Source organism: Dermacentor variabilis, chromosome 5 (assembly GCF_050947875.1).
Source record: "Dermacentor variabilis isolate Ectoservices chromosome 5, ASM5094787v1, whole genome shotgun sequence".
Lineage (NCBI taxonomy): Eukaryota > Metazoa > Arthropoda > Arachnida > Ixodida > Ixodidae > Dermacentor > Dermacentor variabilis.
The window spans coordinates 80,844,641-80,858,895 of record NC_134572.1 but is presented as its reverse complement, the minus strand read 5'-3'; the positions used below and the strand labels follow the sequence as shown (position 1 = coordinate 80,858,895).

Sequence of the window (14,255 nt, the reverse complement as noted above, 5' to 3'; positions counted from 1 at the left end):
TTGTTAATTTAGTTAGTATGCCTACGTTTACAAGTTTATACGGCTGATAAAACTACTATCCTTGCTTCGTATAGCTGTCCACTAATTTGCTATCGCAATCGATGCTTTGCCTTTCGAGCGAAATTGTGGCTTTTTTTAATACTGAGGAGTCTAAACCAAGACGTCCTGACAAAAAGGTTGTCGGAGACAGTGCGCCAGATCTGATTCTGTACAACAAGACGAACCCTGAATACAAGGACGCGAAGGCGGCACCCAATACCTCATTCTCCTTATCTTTCGCATGCAGCGACGCCGCGACAGAAGAGAGCACACCAACATGATTATTATCAGTGGAAACGACTTTGTCATCTTCGTAAGACATGGCGTGTTAAGAATGCAGGATGAAGAACATGAATGCAATGCCGATCTGTCAGCAGACAAAAGGAAAAGCATGCGAGCATGCAGAGGGAAGCAGCAGCGGAGGCCCAGCCCGGCCTCGTCAACTCCGCTGTGGCAGTCTTAGGTGGCAGTAAGCCTAGGCGGCAGAGGTAATTCAAGCTGGCGGGAAAGCAAATTCGCTTCTCTCTCGCCCCTCGCAACTGCGCTCCCCTCAGCCTGCCTCTCAACTCACTGGTAACTCCTTCACCTTAAATGGTCTTTGCATGTGCCTGCCTCTGCGCTGGCCTGGCGGCAGCTTAGCCTGCTCCCTGAAGTTTTGTGTTCTGCCGTTATCGGGAAGCGAGCATTGGCTGGTGCGGGCAGTTTCATGGTTCTCACTGACTGTATGCTTGCGCTTCGTGATATTTCAAGACTCACACCATTCGTGCATCGTGCTACGGTGCATGAGTACTTCAAGAACAAGTCCCCCTTTTAATTCGAACAAACTTTCGGGATCCTTCGAGTTCGAATTATCGAGATTCGACTGTATGTGATGACAGAAACTTGCTAACTTTAAGAATACTGGAATATGACCATCGTTTTATATTAATTGTGATAACAACTGTTCATTATTGGAAAACTGTTTGAAACATATTCAATATTCGATTCGCTTCACTTGAGGCACTATTCGATTCGTATTCAATTTCGTCTCAGAAATCAAAAGAAGTACAGTATACATATTGTAATGCAGTAATGAAAGTGCCTGAAATATATTCACACTACTTCCTTTGGATTTGTGCATGCAAGACTGGTGCAACACGATTTGCCAGCATATATAAAGAAGTGAATGAGCCTCCTTTTTTTTCACTGATAAAAATGTGTGTCGGCGTAAGGTAACTAAATGTCACCCCCATTTATTTCTTTGCGCTGTGTGGCTTGAATTCCAGCTTGTGATGGAGTTTGAGCGCCTGGGTATGGTGGTAGTGTATGGAAGCACAAGCCGACTGGTGCTGTGTACCAAGCGTCGCCGACTGCAGGATGGCCTGGCTCACGCCGACTATGTCATCAGTGGCATCCGTGGTCGTGAACTCTTCCACAGCCTTGACCTGTCTGTGCGTGCCGCCTGGCAGCTTCTCCTCTGGCTGGACCCGGTACGATATTCTTGCCTCCTTGTATTGTTAAAAGGACATTGCAAGGCAAACTCTTAATCTTGTTATAGCAGTACATCACTATTATGGAGTTCTGCGAGCTTGTGCTCAGCTCAGGAAAATCACTTACCTATATTAGCAGAGAAAATTGCACTTTAAGTCTAGGCTTTCCAAGGTAGGACTGCAATGACATCATTGCATGACGTTGTGTGATTTTTGTTGATTTGAGTTGATAATAGCTTTAAGTCTGCAAGCTTACAAGCTTACAACACATGTGATGTCTTCACAGGCGAGTAAGGGCAGTGCTAACCCTAGACAGTGCTTTGCCGCTTCAGTCACGATGTCATGATGATGTCATGATTGGTCAATGCAGGATTGCAAATGGTTAACTTTAAAAGCTCCTGAATGTAACATTCCTTATCAATTGGAAATACAGCCACACTCATTCTCTCAACCTGAAGTCGTAACCCACACATTTTAACAGAAACATAGTTTCCTTAGTGTCTACCAGTACTTGAGAGAACATGACTAAAAACAGTGTCAGGGAGCCTTCTTATTTAGCCAAACCTATGTAGTTTGTGTAGAGCAGGGTTGCTGTGGTACTGGGGACTTTCAGGAAAGACACAGTCACTGCGGATCTTCCGCTGTACTTTTTTATGAAATCCACATGTTTCGTAAACTTGCTATTGTGGACTGAGCCAACATAGAGTCGGTATGGAGAGACTAAGCCAAGCCAATGAAGCTTTGAATTTTCATGTCCTTTACACTTGATGATGATCACTACTAAATGTAGTACACCTCCGACCGTTAGGATCGCGTTGAGCTGGCCCAGCCCACTTAACACAATCCCAATGGTTGGAGGCATACTATGTTTTTCGATAAACTGTATAGTTGCGCAAATGAAAGCTTGAAGCTTGACAAATTACTTTGCGGCTGAAAATGAAAGCAACAAGTAATATTCAAAGTGTCCTTATTGAACTTCCTTTTTACTGTGTTACCACGGTTGCGACTGCCAGCTTTGCAATGATGCAGCGTCGATGCAGCGTCTCTTATTGTGATTGGCCACAATCTGCTCTTTCGGAGATGTAGCATCTGCATGAAGAGCATGATGTCTGAAAACCATTACAAATAACCTTTGAAACGCTTGCAAAGGTGCATGAGCGCATGTTGTCTTGCAGATGTCTCCTGTCACATTAAATAAAAAACAAGTGAGACATTATTTGCTGCCTTACTCATTTCTGTATCTGCACGCTGGTACAGAGTGAAACACGAATGTTGACAATAAACAATTTGAATTTGGCACCTGCCCCTGTGTCTTCCCCTAGCCCTAAACAAGATGATGTCACCCTATGCCTATTGCGTGCCGTCATTTTCCCTTTAGTATCCCCTGCAAACACTAGGGCACTCACGTGTGCTGTGAGTGCTCATCTTGGGCATTATGGCAGCACAGGAGCATTCATCCATGCCTCATAATCAGGTTGTGGTTTTGGCACGTAAAACCCCATAATTAAAGGATTCATAGCCCTGACTAGGCCCTCTAACCTGCCGTGATAGCTCACCGGCTATGGTGTTGTACTGCTTATCACAAGGCCATGGGTTCATTCCTGGTTGCGGCAAGCACATTCTGATGGGGGCAGAATGTAAAAAGGCTAGTGCACTTAGGTTTAGGTACATGTCAAAGAACCCCAGGTGGTCTCAATTCATTTGGAGTCCCTGATGCAGAGTGCCTCATAATCAGATGGTCTGAAATTCGAACCCAGGACCAACGCCTTTCTGGGGCTGTCATTCTACCATCTGAGCTAGCCAGGAGGTTAGCAGATGGTAGCTCATACGATAAGCGACCACCCCGGAAAGGCATTGGTACTGGGTTTGAATCTCAGACCGGGATGAATTTTTCGTCAGCTATGAAGCTTTGTTTCTGAGAAACTTCTATGGGTTTCCTTTGTAGCTTCGTGCTAGATACAGGTGGATGACAATTTTTCCTTTTATGAACCTTCCTCTACCTTGTGGGATTCTGCATAACTGATTTGCCATGACTCTTTAGCGTAAATGACCATGCACCACATTGTGCATGGCACAGTCGTGGCCCTGTGCCATGTACAGTGTGGTGTTTAGAAAGGCAAGTAAAGGGACACTAGAGTGAATGCTAAGTTTAAATGAATTGGTGAGCTGCACTTCTGCAATACCAGAAGGAACAGCCATGTACCTACCCGTTTGGTAGTTCAGTGGTTATGGTGTTCTGCTGCTGAGCACAACATTGTCAGCTTGATTTGCAGCTGCAGCGGCTTCATTTCAGTGGAGGCGAAACGCAAAAGTGCCCTTGCACCGTGCTTTGTATGCACATTTAAGAAGCCCGCAGTGTCAAAATTAATCCAGCGCCTGCACTACAACGTCCCTGTGCAGTTCCGGTACTGTAAAATGCACATTGAATTTTGGCAGCTGTGCGTGCACGTATTCGCATGTCATAGTCCTGATAATTGAGGCCAAACGGCGTAGAAACTGGTGGTATTCGTGCCTTGGCCAAGTTATTCCAGAACCGTGTAATATTGTTTAACTTGTGACTTAGCTTTGGTATGGTTAAAACAAATGAGTCGCTCAGATCTTGCGCACTGTTCTTATTTATTATATGGTGCAAAAAGGCAGTGGAAAGCTGGATTCATATTACTAGGCTGTTCATTTCTGTACAAATCTCGCACTGTGTGTGGGATGATTGACAACCCCTATAGTAAGCTGCCTTGATTATCTGCAGGCAAATCACGGAGGTGTGCAAGGTAAACTGGTGGAAGCAGAAGAAGAAGAGTCTGCTGACGATGAGGTAACTGACCTGCCAATCACAGCTGGACGTTTTTCACAACACAGGAGTAGTCATGCTGACAGCGTTGCTCTTTCTTTTTTGTTTTATTTTATTATTTAAGGCGGAAGTGCGAATGTTTTGGAACCTTGCCCATTTTTTGCCTGAAGTTGGAGGTGTGCAAGACAACTTCAATGTAAGTTTCTACTGATGTCATTATGTCCACAATCTGAATTTGTCAAGTTTTGTAACAAGTGTAGCAATATTTTCAGTGGCATGCTTTGTCCCCACCTACAACATTCTTGTTGTTTATTTGTTTTACTGGACTTTACCATTTCGTGTAATGTACGCAAGGGTTGTGGTAATCCTGGTTGGCTGTCTAAAATTTTATGCAGCTGACTTCAATTAATTCAGTAATCAGTAAAACAACCATTCTTCTAACGTTACTGCATTACGAGGCTCCAGAATGTGTTCAAACTTGTTAAACACTTGTAATTGAAACTTTGGTAATCAGAGTCAATTTCGGCATGTCCCTTGTATGTCGCATTAATGAAAATTGAATATATGCAACAGAAGTTTACCCTTTTCTCCCACAAGACGTTGTTCTGTTTCATTATTGGAGTAAAGCAAGTTGTGCATGTTTTATTGACAAGGTGGTGCTTTGGCAGTTCACAATGTGTTGAGTATCAGCATGACACGGTGACACTTGTGGAGAGCCTTTAATGTTGCTCCTAACACACACATCATATTGCTTTCGATTTCAGTCACACCTAACATCATCAGTCGCAAGTTAAGTGTGTACCTTGTTCAGCCACTGTTGCAATTGTCTTTGCAGATGGTCATAGGCAGCTACATCAACTCTGTGTACCTAAAATTGAAGGAGGAACTGGACATGCCCGGAGCCTCACAAGTGCAGAGAAGGACTGCAAGTCAAGTGGTATGCCTGCGAACATAGCATGCAATATAAATTAAAATTTTGGCTACACACCTTTGCACAAAGCAAAGGCTGCTGGCAGATCTCCTCCTCCCCCCCCCACCCCAGAAAAAAAAAAAAAGAATATGAAAACTTATCTTCCTTTAAACTACTAAAGCATGGACAAAAAAGTGTAAAAAACGTCTGCAAAGGTGGCATTTGGGAATAAAGCCTTCTTTTTTGCTGGCTAATTCATTATGCAGGTTTTAAGTATGCATGTCATGGGAGTGCTCAAATTCAGATTTGTATAAAAATAAAAGAAAAACAAGCCAAACAAGTCAGACATTCACAGGAAGATGAAACCATGAATTGATTAACAAGGGCCATATTCCCGGGAGATCGCTTTTTGAGGTAGTTTCACGATACTCAGCCTATGAGAGCTTCTTTTTGGCGTTTGCCCGACCTATTCTTATGAAGTCTTGCGATAGTGATCACCCGAGAATACCACCCTAGCGGTTGAACAAGGGGACTCGTCTTTGTCAGGGCAAGTCCCCTTGTTGAAACATTGGCTCCAGCGACATCTCTTGTTTGACTTTTGTTGAAGTAAGCAAAGCAACCATTTATGCACCATTGGTAGCATTTTGCTGCATATCAAACTATTGCTCTTGATGTTCTCCTCCAGCATCAAATCTTGCTTGTGGCAGAGTTTCTGCAACTTAAAAAAATATGTGCCAGTTCTTCTTTGAATGGTCAAAAGACCCCAAACTGCTTGGGAGATTTTCTGCAAACAAAAAACATGCGGAATACAAAATTATTACCTCTTAAGCCAAGTGTTATCATTCCTCGGTGCATTTTGGGAAGCCCACATATTCAAACATGCACCCGCGACATCTCTTGTTTGACTTTTGTTGAAGTAAGCAAAGCAACCATTTATGCACCATTGGTAGCATTTTGCTGCATATCAAACTATTGCTCTTGATGTTCTCCTCCAGCATCAAATCTTGCTTGTGGCAGAGTTTCTGCAACTTAAAAAATATGTGCCAGTTCTTCTTTGAATGGTCAAAAGACCCCAAACTGCTTGGGAGATTTTCTGCAAACAAAAAACATGCGGAATACAAAATTATTACCTCTTAAGCCAAGTGTTATCATTCCTCGGTGCATTTTGGGAAGCCCACATATTCAAACATGCACCCGCGCCTGCTTCTTGGGTAGTGGCAGCATCTTTATTTGCTGCTGGCAACGTCACAGTCAGTGTGTCCACAGTGAAAGTGCTCTGCCACTGGGTGCTGAAGGCCTTCATGGGAGTTGAAGATGCTGGCGGAGGCAGATTTTGTGGAACCATCAATGTTGGCAGTGTGGTTTCACTGCACACTGAATGGTGTTATGCGCTAGCCCTATTCATAAGCTTGTGCCTAAAAGCTACCAGATGGCTAGCAATATTGACGCGTGCATGATGCTTAATCACACCTGTTCCTCTATTCAGTCCAAGGAGCACAGCACAGGTGTGGAGACACTCGTCTACATGAAGAGACTAGTTGGTGGTGAGCTGTCCCAGAAGCTTTTCAGGTGAGACTTGTGCGAAAGCTTGCCCGCTACATTTTATTAGATGAACAAGACACATTAATTTCCTGCATGAAAAAATGCCTATAGAATGCTCGCAGAATAGAGTGACTCAGGCTTGTACTTTGAGTATCAAGAGGAGAGCAGCATTTACAAACATATTACCTGCTTTGTGTGTGCTGATAGCACGAGCATCTCTATATTAGCTGTGGTGTACAAGTTGCATGGAAAAACCTGTTTTCAGATTCTTGTATTTTGTCTATTTGTGCCAAATTTTCTTTAGCTTTGAAATTTTCTTAAGCTTCAAATAGAGCAGGATGCAGCTTAATTACAGGTGCTGGCATCTGGTGACGGCAACTGCAATTATGCTACTTGTGACATTTGATAACAGTAGGTGTGTTGGGCCTCCGACAAAGTACTGAAATGAGGCATACGAAACATATCGCATTACAACTGAACAGCTACAGCTTCACGGTCCTGTAAATGATTTTGTGAGAGTATGAATGTCTGTGAAATTCCTGTCTGAAAATCATGCCTGTGATGCGTTGTTTCCTTGTGACATTGATGATTCTGCAAGGTTCCCCAAATTATAACTAACAGACTTAAACGTGTTTGATTATCCTCTATTCTTCTCAGCATTACTCAAAAAATACAGCACAAGCTGTCGTCCAACCTTCTGGATGGCAAAGAAGTTTTTCCAGTTATACCAGGCAGCCACTTGAAACCAACTAGTCCTGCTTTAGAGTTCGTCAAGGCCATTTGTAAGGTTCGTACAGCCTTGCTAATGTCCAATCTGTTTGCAAAGCATGTGCATTCACTTATTACAATTATGTTCTAGTGTGTATGTGAACTTGTTCCGATATAAATGGTGATGCATGATTTTTTGTGGTGCCTAGACAAGATGCTCTTGCATTTTGTGCAGATTATTTGTTCTCTTTAGAGTCTATATTTCTCAAGGTTCATTTGCGATCAGATTATGGCTGTTTGTTATTGTATCTGGCTGCTGCTGTAACATGAGGCTGTTACTAGAGTCATTGGCATATGACTTATGTACTATCTATGCATTAAATATAATAAAATATTTACTCTGGTAGTCTGAAGTCACATTATTTAGCTTTATTACCAGATTCTTCATAAAAAAGTTCATTTTCTAAAGGTGTTTATTTAGCAGCCTCTCTGACGCCGTCGCATTACTTTCTCCATCTGGCTGCTTTTATACTTGTTGGAATCTCAGCGCTGACGCCCGTTGTTGCAATCGCACCGCTGGCACGAGTAGTTGCAATCGGTCGCAAGCCCCAAGGGTAGCGTTGGCCTGGCGGCCTGGGGCACAACTGGAAGCATCCGAAGGTCCCGGCAAAGCATGAGTCGACTGCTAACAGAACAACTTGTTTATTCTAGCATCGCAAAAGAGCGGCCGGTCAGGTCGACCGAAGTGGAGAGCCGGGAGAGCACGTTACTCGACGGATGAAATCGGACGCCTCTCTCTTGGCGTCCGGGGGCAGCTGCTTTTATACTCTCGCAGTTGAGGGCAAGAAGGAAGCTCTCGTCAGAGGCGCACGTGACGCGGGGCACGGACATGCTGAGAGACACTGTGAGACGAGTAGGTGACGCATCCGCCGGGCCGGCGCCGGTCAGACCTCCTCGCTTCACAGTTGGGGGAGCTCCTCTCCCCGGCTGCCGCGCTTTGACAAGTGTGGGCACCAACATGCACACACACACACACGCACACACGAAGACACGTGGCATTGGAACATGCCTGGACGCGCTTGGCGGGGAGGCGTAGCGGCGGCGCCGAACGGGCCAAAATGTCCGCCGCTTTGAACGAAGCCCCGGCGTCCGCTGCATCCGCGCCGGCTATACCGCGCGTCGTAGGCGAAACGTAACAGACCGCCCCGCCGGGAGAAGGAGATCCCGATGGTCAGGGGACTGCATCCGCTGTCCGGAGGGATGTCGCTCGATGATGCTCACAACCGAAGTCGGTCGTCCCTCGGCGTTTCTTGAGCGCAGCGCACCGAGAAGGCCTCGTTCTCACGTTCAGGTTCACACAGGACACTGCAAAGTGACTTCGGGAGAGTTGCCATTTTTGTTTCTCGTTCCCAGCAAGCGTTAGAACTACGCCGAAACTCAACCGCTCAGTCAGCAAGCACGGCACAACCCTCACTAAGCCATGCCAGGCTCTTTCCCCTTTTATACTACTGCCTAGTTCCTTACAGTAGTCTAGCAGCACCCAGAACACGTCCACAAATTGGAAAATTGCACTGGAAAGCACGTCATCACTTTGAAACACTAAACAAAAGCAATATGTTAAAAATCCTGCCTCAGGAAGAAAAACATCAGTAACAAACAACTCTGAGGCTGATTCCTACGTTAGGGGCTTCGACTTAAGCCATCGGCGTTACCGTTGAGACTCCCCTTTTTGTAATGCACTTCAAAGGAACATTGCTGCAAAGCGAGGCTCCAGCGCAGGAGGCGGCCATTTGTGGAAGAGATGGTCTGCAGCCATTGGAGAGGGCAGTGATCCGTCTCGAAGCATGCGAAGCGGAGATCGCAGCGAGCGACCGTGCACCAGCTCAGCTGGCAAAAACCCCGTAGCCGCATGCGGCGCGGTCCTCAATGCAAACATCACCCCAGGCAGACACAGCTCCCAGTCAGTTTGTTCAAACCACGATGCTCTCAACACGCGCTTCATGACGGAGTGGAGCTTCTCAACGGAATTCGACTGTGGGTGGTACACTGAGCTGTGTAACAGCTTTACCCCACACCTTTCGAGAAAAGTTGTCGTCAAAGCGCTAGTAAACACTGTGCCCTGATCTGATTGGATTTCCGCAGGAAAACCAACTCGCGCAAATATGGACAGTAGTGCATTGACTATCTCAACTGAGCTGAGTTCTTTAAGCGGCACTGCTTCAGGGAACTTTGTCGCTGGGCAGACCACAGTCAAAATTTGTCTGTACCCCGTGGCTGTTACCGGCAGAGGTCCCACTGTATCAATAACGAGCCGTCTAAAAGGCTCCGTAATGATAGGTACCAATTTCAACGGCGCCCTCGATTCGTCCCCTGGTTTGCCCACCCGCTGACAGGTGTCACATGTCCTCACGAAGTGGTCTGCGTCCCGAAAACACCCTGGCCAATAGTACTCTTGCAAGAGACGGTCCTTAGTTTTCTTAACTCCTAGGTGTCCGGACCACGAACCCCCGTGCGACAAGCGCAACAGATCCTGACGGTAGCACTGAGGAACGATCAGCTGAACGAACTCCACTCCCCTGCGGTCTAGATACTTCCGGTACAGGACCCCACCTCTTTCCACAAAACGAGCATTTTCCTTGGCGATACCTTCCTTGACATTGTAGCGGATGTTTTCTAGGCTGCCATCTTTTTCTTGCTTGGCTATCAAAGCCGCCCTGCTGACTTTTAGCAACCTATTAAGTCCGTCTGATGTAGGCGCGATGAGCAAATCTGCAGATAGCTCTTCTAACTTTCCCGTGTCGGGCATTTCCTCTCCAGTATCTGGTGCCTTCAACGCTTCAGGCTCAATTGTATTCAGTTCGGACGTGCTCAGAATATCAGCTTGCTGCGCCTCTGACCCTTTCTCATTGTTCGACAACGTCGGCCCCGCAACTACCGCCTTTGCAGCGAGCTCCCGAACCTTCGATCTGGTTAAGGCCTGAACGCTAGCCTCACCAAACAAAAGCTTCTTCTCGCGCAGGAAGTGATCGGACCTGTTCGAAAATAGGTACGGGTACTGGGGGGGCAGCATAGATGACACTGCGGCCTCCGTCTCGAGTGCTCCGAAAGGTCCTTCAATAAGCACTTTTGCTACGGGCAGACACACGCTATGAGCTTCTACGGCTTGCTTGATCCATGCGCACTCGCCCGTGAACATATCGGGTTCTACGTAAGAGGGGTGAACTACATCCATCGTAGCTGCGGAATCGCGAAGCACTCGGCACTCTTTCCCGTTCACGAGGAGGTCTCGCATGTAAGGCTCGAGAAGCTTCATGTTCTCGTCAGTGCTGCATAATGACAAAAACACGACTTTTGTTTTTGTTTCCGGACACTGTGCCGAAAAGTGACCCGGCTTCTAGCACGTATAACACACGCGCACTTGCCTCGTCTCGAGCCGCTTTCTGCGTTCGGCTTCGGCTGCCGCCGTCTCCTTACGTTCGGTCGGACTTTCACTTGCATCCGCACTACGTGTGTCCCCCCTTGCTCTCATGGGTGTGAACTTCGGCCTCTCAAACTTGGAGCCAAATTCACCCTTTAGACCGTCCTTAGCTCCGCGAGCCCGACGCGTCACAAACTCCTCGGCTAGCTTGGCGGCTTTAGCCACCGTACTAACGTCTGGCCTATCCAAGACCCAGTACCGCACGTTCTCAGGTAACCGACTATAAAACTGTTCCAGCCCGAAACACTGCAGAACTTTCTCGTGGTCACCAAACGCTTTCTCTTCTTTGAGCCACTCCTGCATGTTTGACATAAGCCTGTAGGCAAACTCTGTATATGACTCACTTTTGCCTTTCTCATTTTCCCGAAACTTCCGACGGAACGCCTCCGCTAACAGCCTGTACTTTTTTAGCAGACTCGATTTCACTTTGTCGAAATCCTCTGCCTCCTCTCTCTTCAAGTGAGCGACTATGTCGGCCACCTCGCCGGGTAACAAAGTGAGCAAGCGCTGTGGCCACGTTTCCCGAGAGAACCCCTGCTTCTCGCACGTTCGCTCAAAGATAACCAGGAACAAACCAATGTCCTCTCCAAGCTTAAACGGCCGCATCAGGTCAGTCATTTTGAACAATACTCGTTCTCCTGCACCGTGTGCCTGACTTCCATTACGAGCGCGTTCCATCTCTATCTCGAGACGCTTCATTTCCAAAGCGTGTTGACGGTCGCGCTCTTTTTCTTGTTGCTCTCGCTCTTTCTGTTCTTTAAGTTCGCGCTCCTCTCTTTTTGCCCTCTCCTCAATGGTCTCAAGGCATTCCGACAGCTCGTCATCCTCAGCTTCTAACTCAAGAATAGCCCTTAGCAGTTCTGGTTTTCTGAGTTTGTCTGAGACATCCAGACCCAACTCTGTTGCAAGCTCCAGCAATTTCGGTTTGCGCAACGACTTCAAATCCATGGCTGCTCTGAATGCCGCTTTCTCTACTGCTTACTATTGTCTTGCCGCAAACTAACCCGGCAGCAACGACAACCACAATTACCAGCTCTGTTTCTGACACTAACAAAAGCCTGGCAAAACTCAGAAGAAGAAAGTCCCGCACTCACCAAACCTCGCAGCCAAGAATTCAGCGCAGTCGTTCCGCTGCAGGCAACCAGTCATCACACAGGGCTCGTTGCACTGCTCCCGGATGGTCGTTGTGCTGCTCAGCATACAGTCAACCGCATATCTTGGCTGCTGGCCTCCGTTGTCGCGATCTCACCGCTGGCAGACAGTTGTTGCAATCGGGTTGCAAGCCCCAAGGGTAGCGTTGGCCTGGCGGCCTGGGGCACAACTGGAAGCATCCGAAGGTCCCGGCAAAGCATGAGTCGACTGCTAACAGAACAACTTGTTTATTCTAGCATCGCAAAAGAGCGGCCGGTCAGGTCGACCGATGTGGAGAGCCAGGAGAGCACGTTACTCGACGGATGAAATCGGAGCCTCTCTCTTGGTGTCCGGGGGCAGCTGCTTTTATACTCTCGCAGTTGAGGGCAAGAAGGAACGTCTCGTCAGAGGCGCACGTGACGCGGGGCACGGACATGCTGAGAGACACGTTGAGACGAGTAGGTGACGCATTTGCCGGGCCGGCGCCGGTCAGACCTCCTCGCTTCACAGTTGGGGGAGCTCCTCTCCCCGGCTGCCGCGCTTTGACAAGCGTGGGCACCAACATGCACACACACACACACGCACACACGAAGACACGTGGCATTGGAACATGCCTGGACGCGCTAGGCGGGGAGGCGTAGCGGCGGCGCCGAACGGGCCAAAATGTCCGCCGCTTTGAACGAAGCCCCGGCGTCCGCTGCATCCGCGCCGGCTATACCGCGCGTCGTAGGCGAAACGTAACATACTCGAAAAGGTCTGCTGCTAACTTTTGCAACAGTGAACGTCAAATGGGGCTCCACAGCTATTTTTGTTTGTAACTCTTTCTCATACCCTGTGATGCTGCTTCAAGGCGAATGTCTTGGCTATGTGGAAGCGATCGATGCTGTACAAATTACGGATGTTCCTGGTGACATGTCCTGCGCTAGTTACAGCACGCTCGGTTCTCTCTCTCTCTACGTCCGACCCTTTGCCCACAGGTGTGTTCGATTCATCTATTGCCAATGCCTTCACTCCAGCTCAGCGTTCTCAGCTTCTGCACATCTTAGCAGACTTTCGTTCTTTTGATGTTGGGCAACCTTCCCTGGGCCGGACGTCTGCTGTCACACACGATATTGACACTGGCTTCCAATCGCCATTGCAGCAACGGCCATATCGTGTCTCTGCCTCAGAACGCTGTGTGATTAATGAGCAAATGGACGAAATGCTTCTCCGTGAAGTGAGCCGACCCTCAAACAGTCCATGAGCATCTCCTGTCGTTCTTGTTACGAAAAAAAAAAAAGAAAAGACGGCTCTGTACGGTTCTGTGTACTAGACCATAGAGTTTCATATTAGTATACCTAGAGGCAAATCTGGCGCTGCTATTGTTCAACCATCATGGGAATGATGGGAAATACAGGCTTCGGATTGGCATTCTATTGACTGGCGAACTAGTCTACAAGTATTTTTTTGGCAGTTTTGGTTTCGCTTTAAGCGCAATAGCTATAACCTGCAGTGGGACAGTGCAACGCAAAGCTCTGCCTTTGTTATGTTGCTCGGAGTGGTGATAGCGCGCTGGGCCAGCGACTGGGACGATGCTTGTGTCGCAGTGTGTCGTCGAAGCCCTGACGAGAAAGCGACAGCATCGTAAACGTTGAAAGAACATGTTTTGAGCGTTTGGGCCTTGGTTTGTTAAGTGTGTTAGGTTGGCACTGTAGCGTTACATGCTTTATGAAACTTCAGAATAGGACAAAGAAGGCACTACTGATACAAGACATACAGTTGTACTTCTAGTGGCTTGACAATCAAATTTTATTGAGAACTTCATTATGCATTGCTCGTTTATATGCTCATTGAAATGCGTGTTTTAGGACTTTGAGAACACAAACTTACTTGTGGTGGGAAAGGTTGCTGCTTCCTGGCTGTAGTCTAGTGTCGCAAAATGGGTAAGTGCAAAGCCACGCCGTAACGCTTCGGAAGCGGTACGTCAATATAAAATATGATGACGAAATACTCATAGTAGGCCACTAGCGTCCTAGCTAGCACTGCATCAGATGTGCTTGAAAGTACTTGAAGACGTTCAGCAATTGTGACAGCTGACGCAGCCTTTCGAAAGAGTGAGAGAGTTCGCAAATGCCCGTCATCTGCAAGAAAAGTCACGCATTTGCAGCGAGCAGGCGTCGTAGCAGACGACACTTGTAGCATTCCGCTCAA

The 14,255-nt window shown here is 47.3% G+C and overlaps 1 protein-coding gene across 2 annotated transcripts in view; it reads left to right on the top strand.

Moving 5' to 3' along the window:
• PolE1 (DNA polymerase epsilon catalytic subunit 1) overlaps positions 1-14,255 on the top strand; it is a 98,336-nt gene that overhangs the window by 75,142 nt on the left and 8,939 nt on the right. For both annotated transcript variants that reach the window (XM_075692963.1, XM_075692962.1), the window contains 6 exons: positions 1,305-1,508; positions 4,255-4,320; positions 4,421-4,492; positions 5,132-5,233; positions 6,693-6,775; positions 7,406-7,535. In XM_075692963.1, coding sequence (XP_075549078.1) covers positions 1,305-1,508; positions 4,255-4,320; positions 4,421-4,492; positions 5,132-5,233; positions 6,693-6,775; positions 7,406-7,535 — 657 coding nt within the window. The remainder of the gene's footprint in view (positions 1-1,304; positions 1,509-4,254; positions 4,321-4,420; positions 4,493-5,131; positions 5,234-6,692; positions 6,776-7,405; positions 7,536-14,255) is intronic.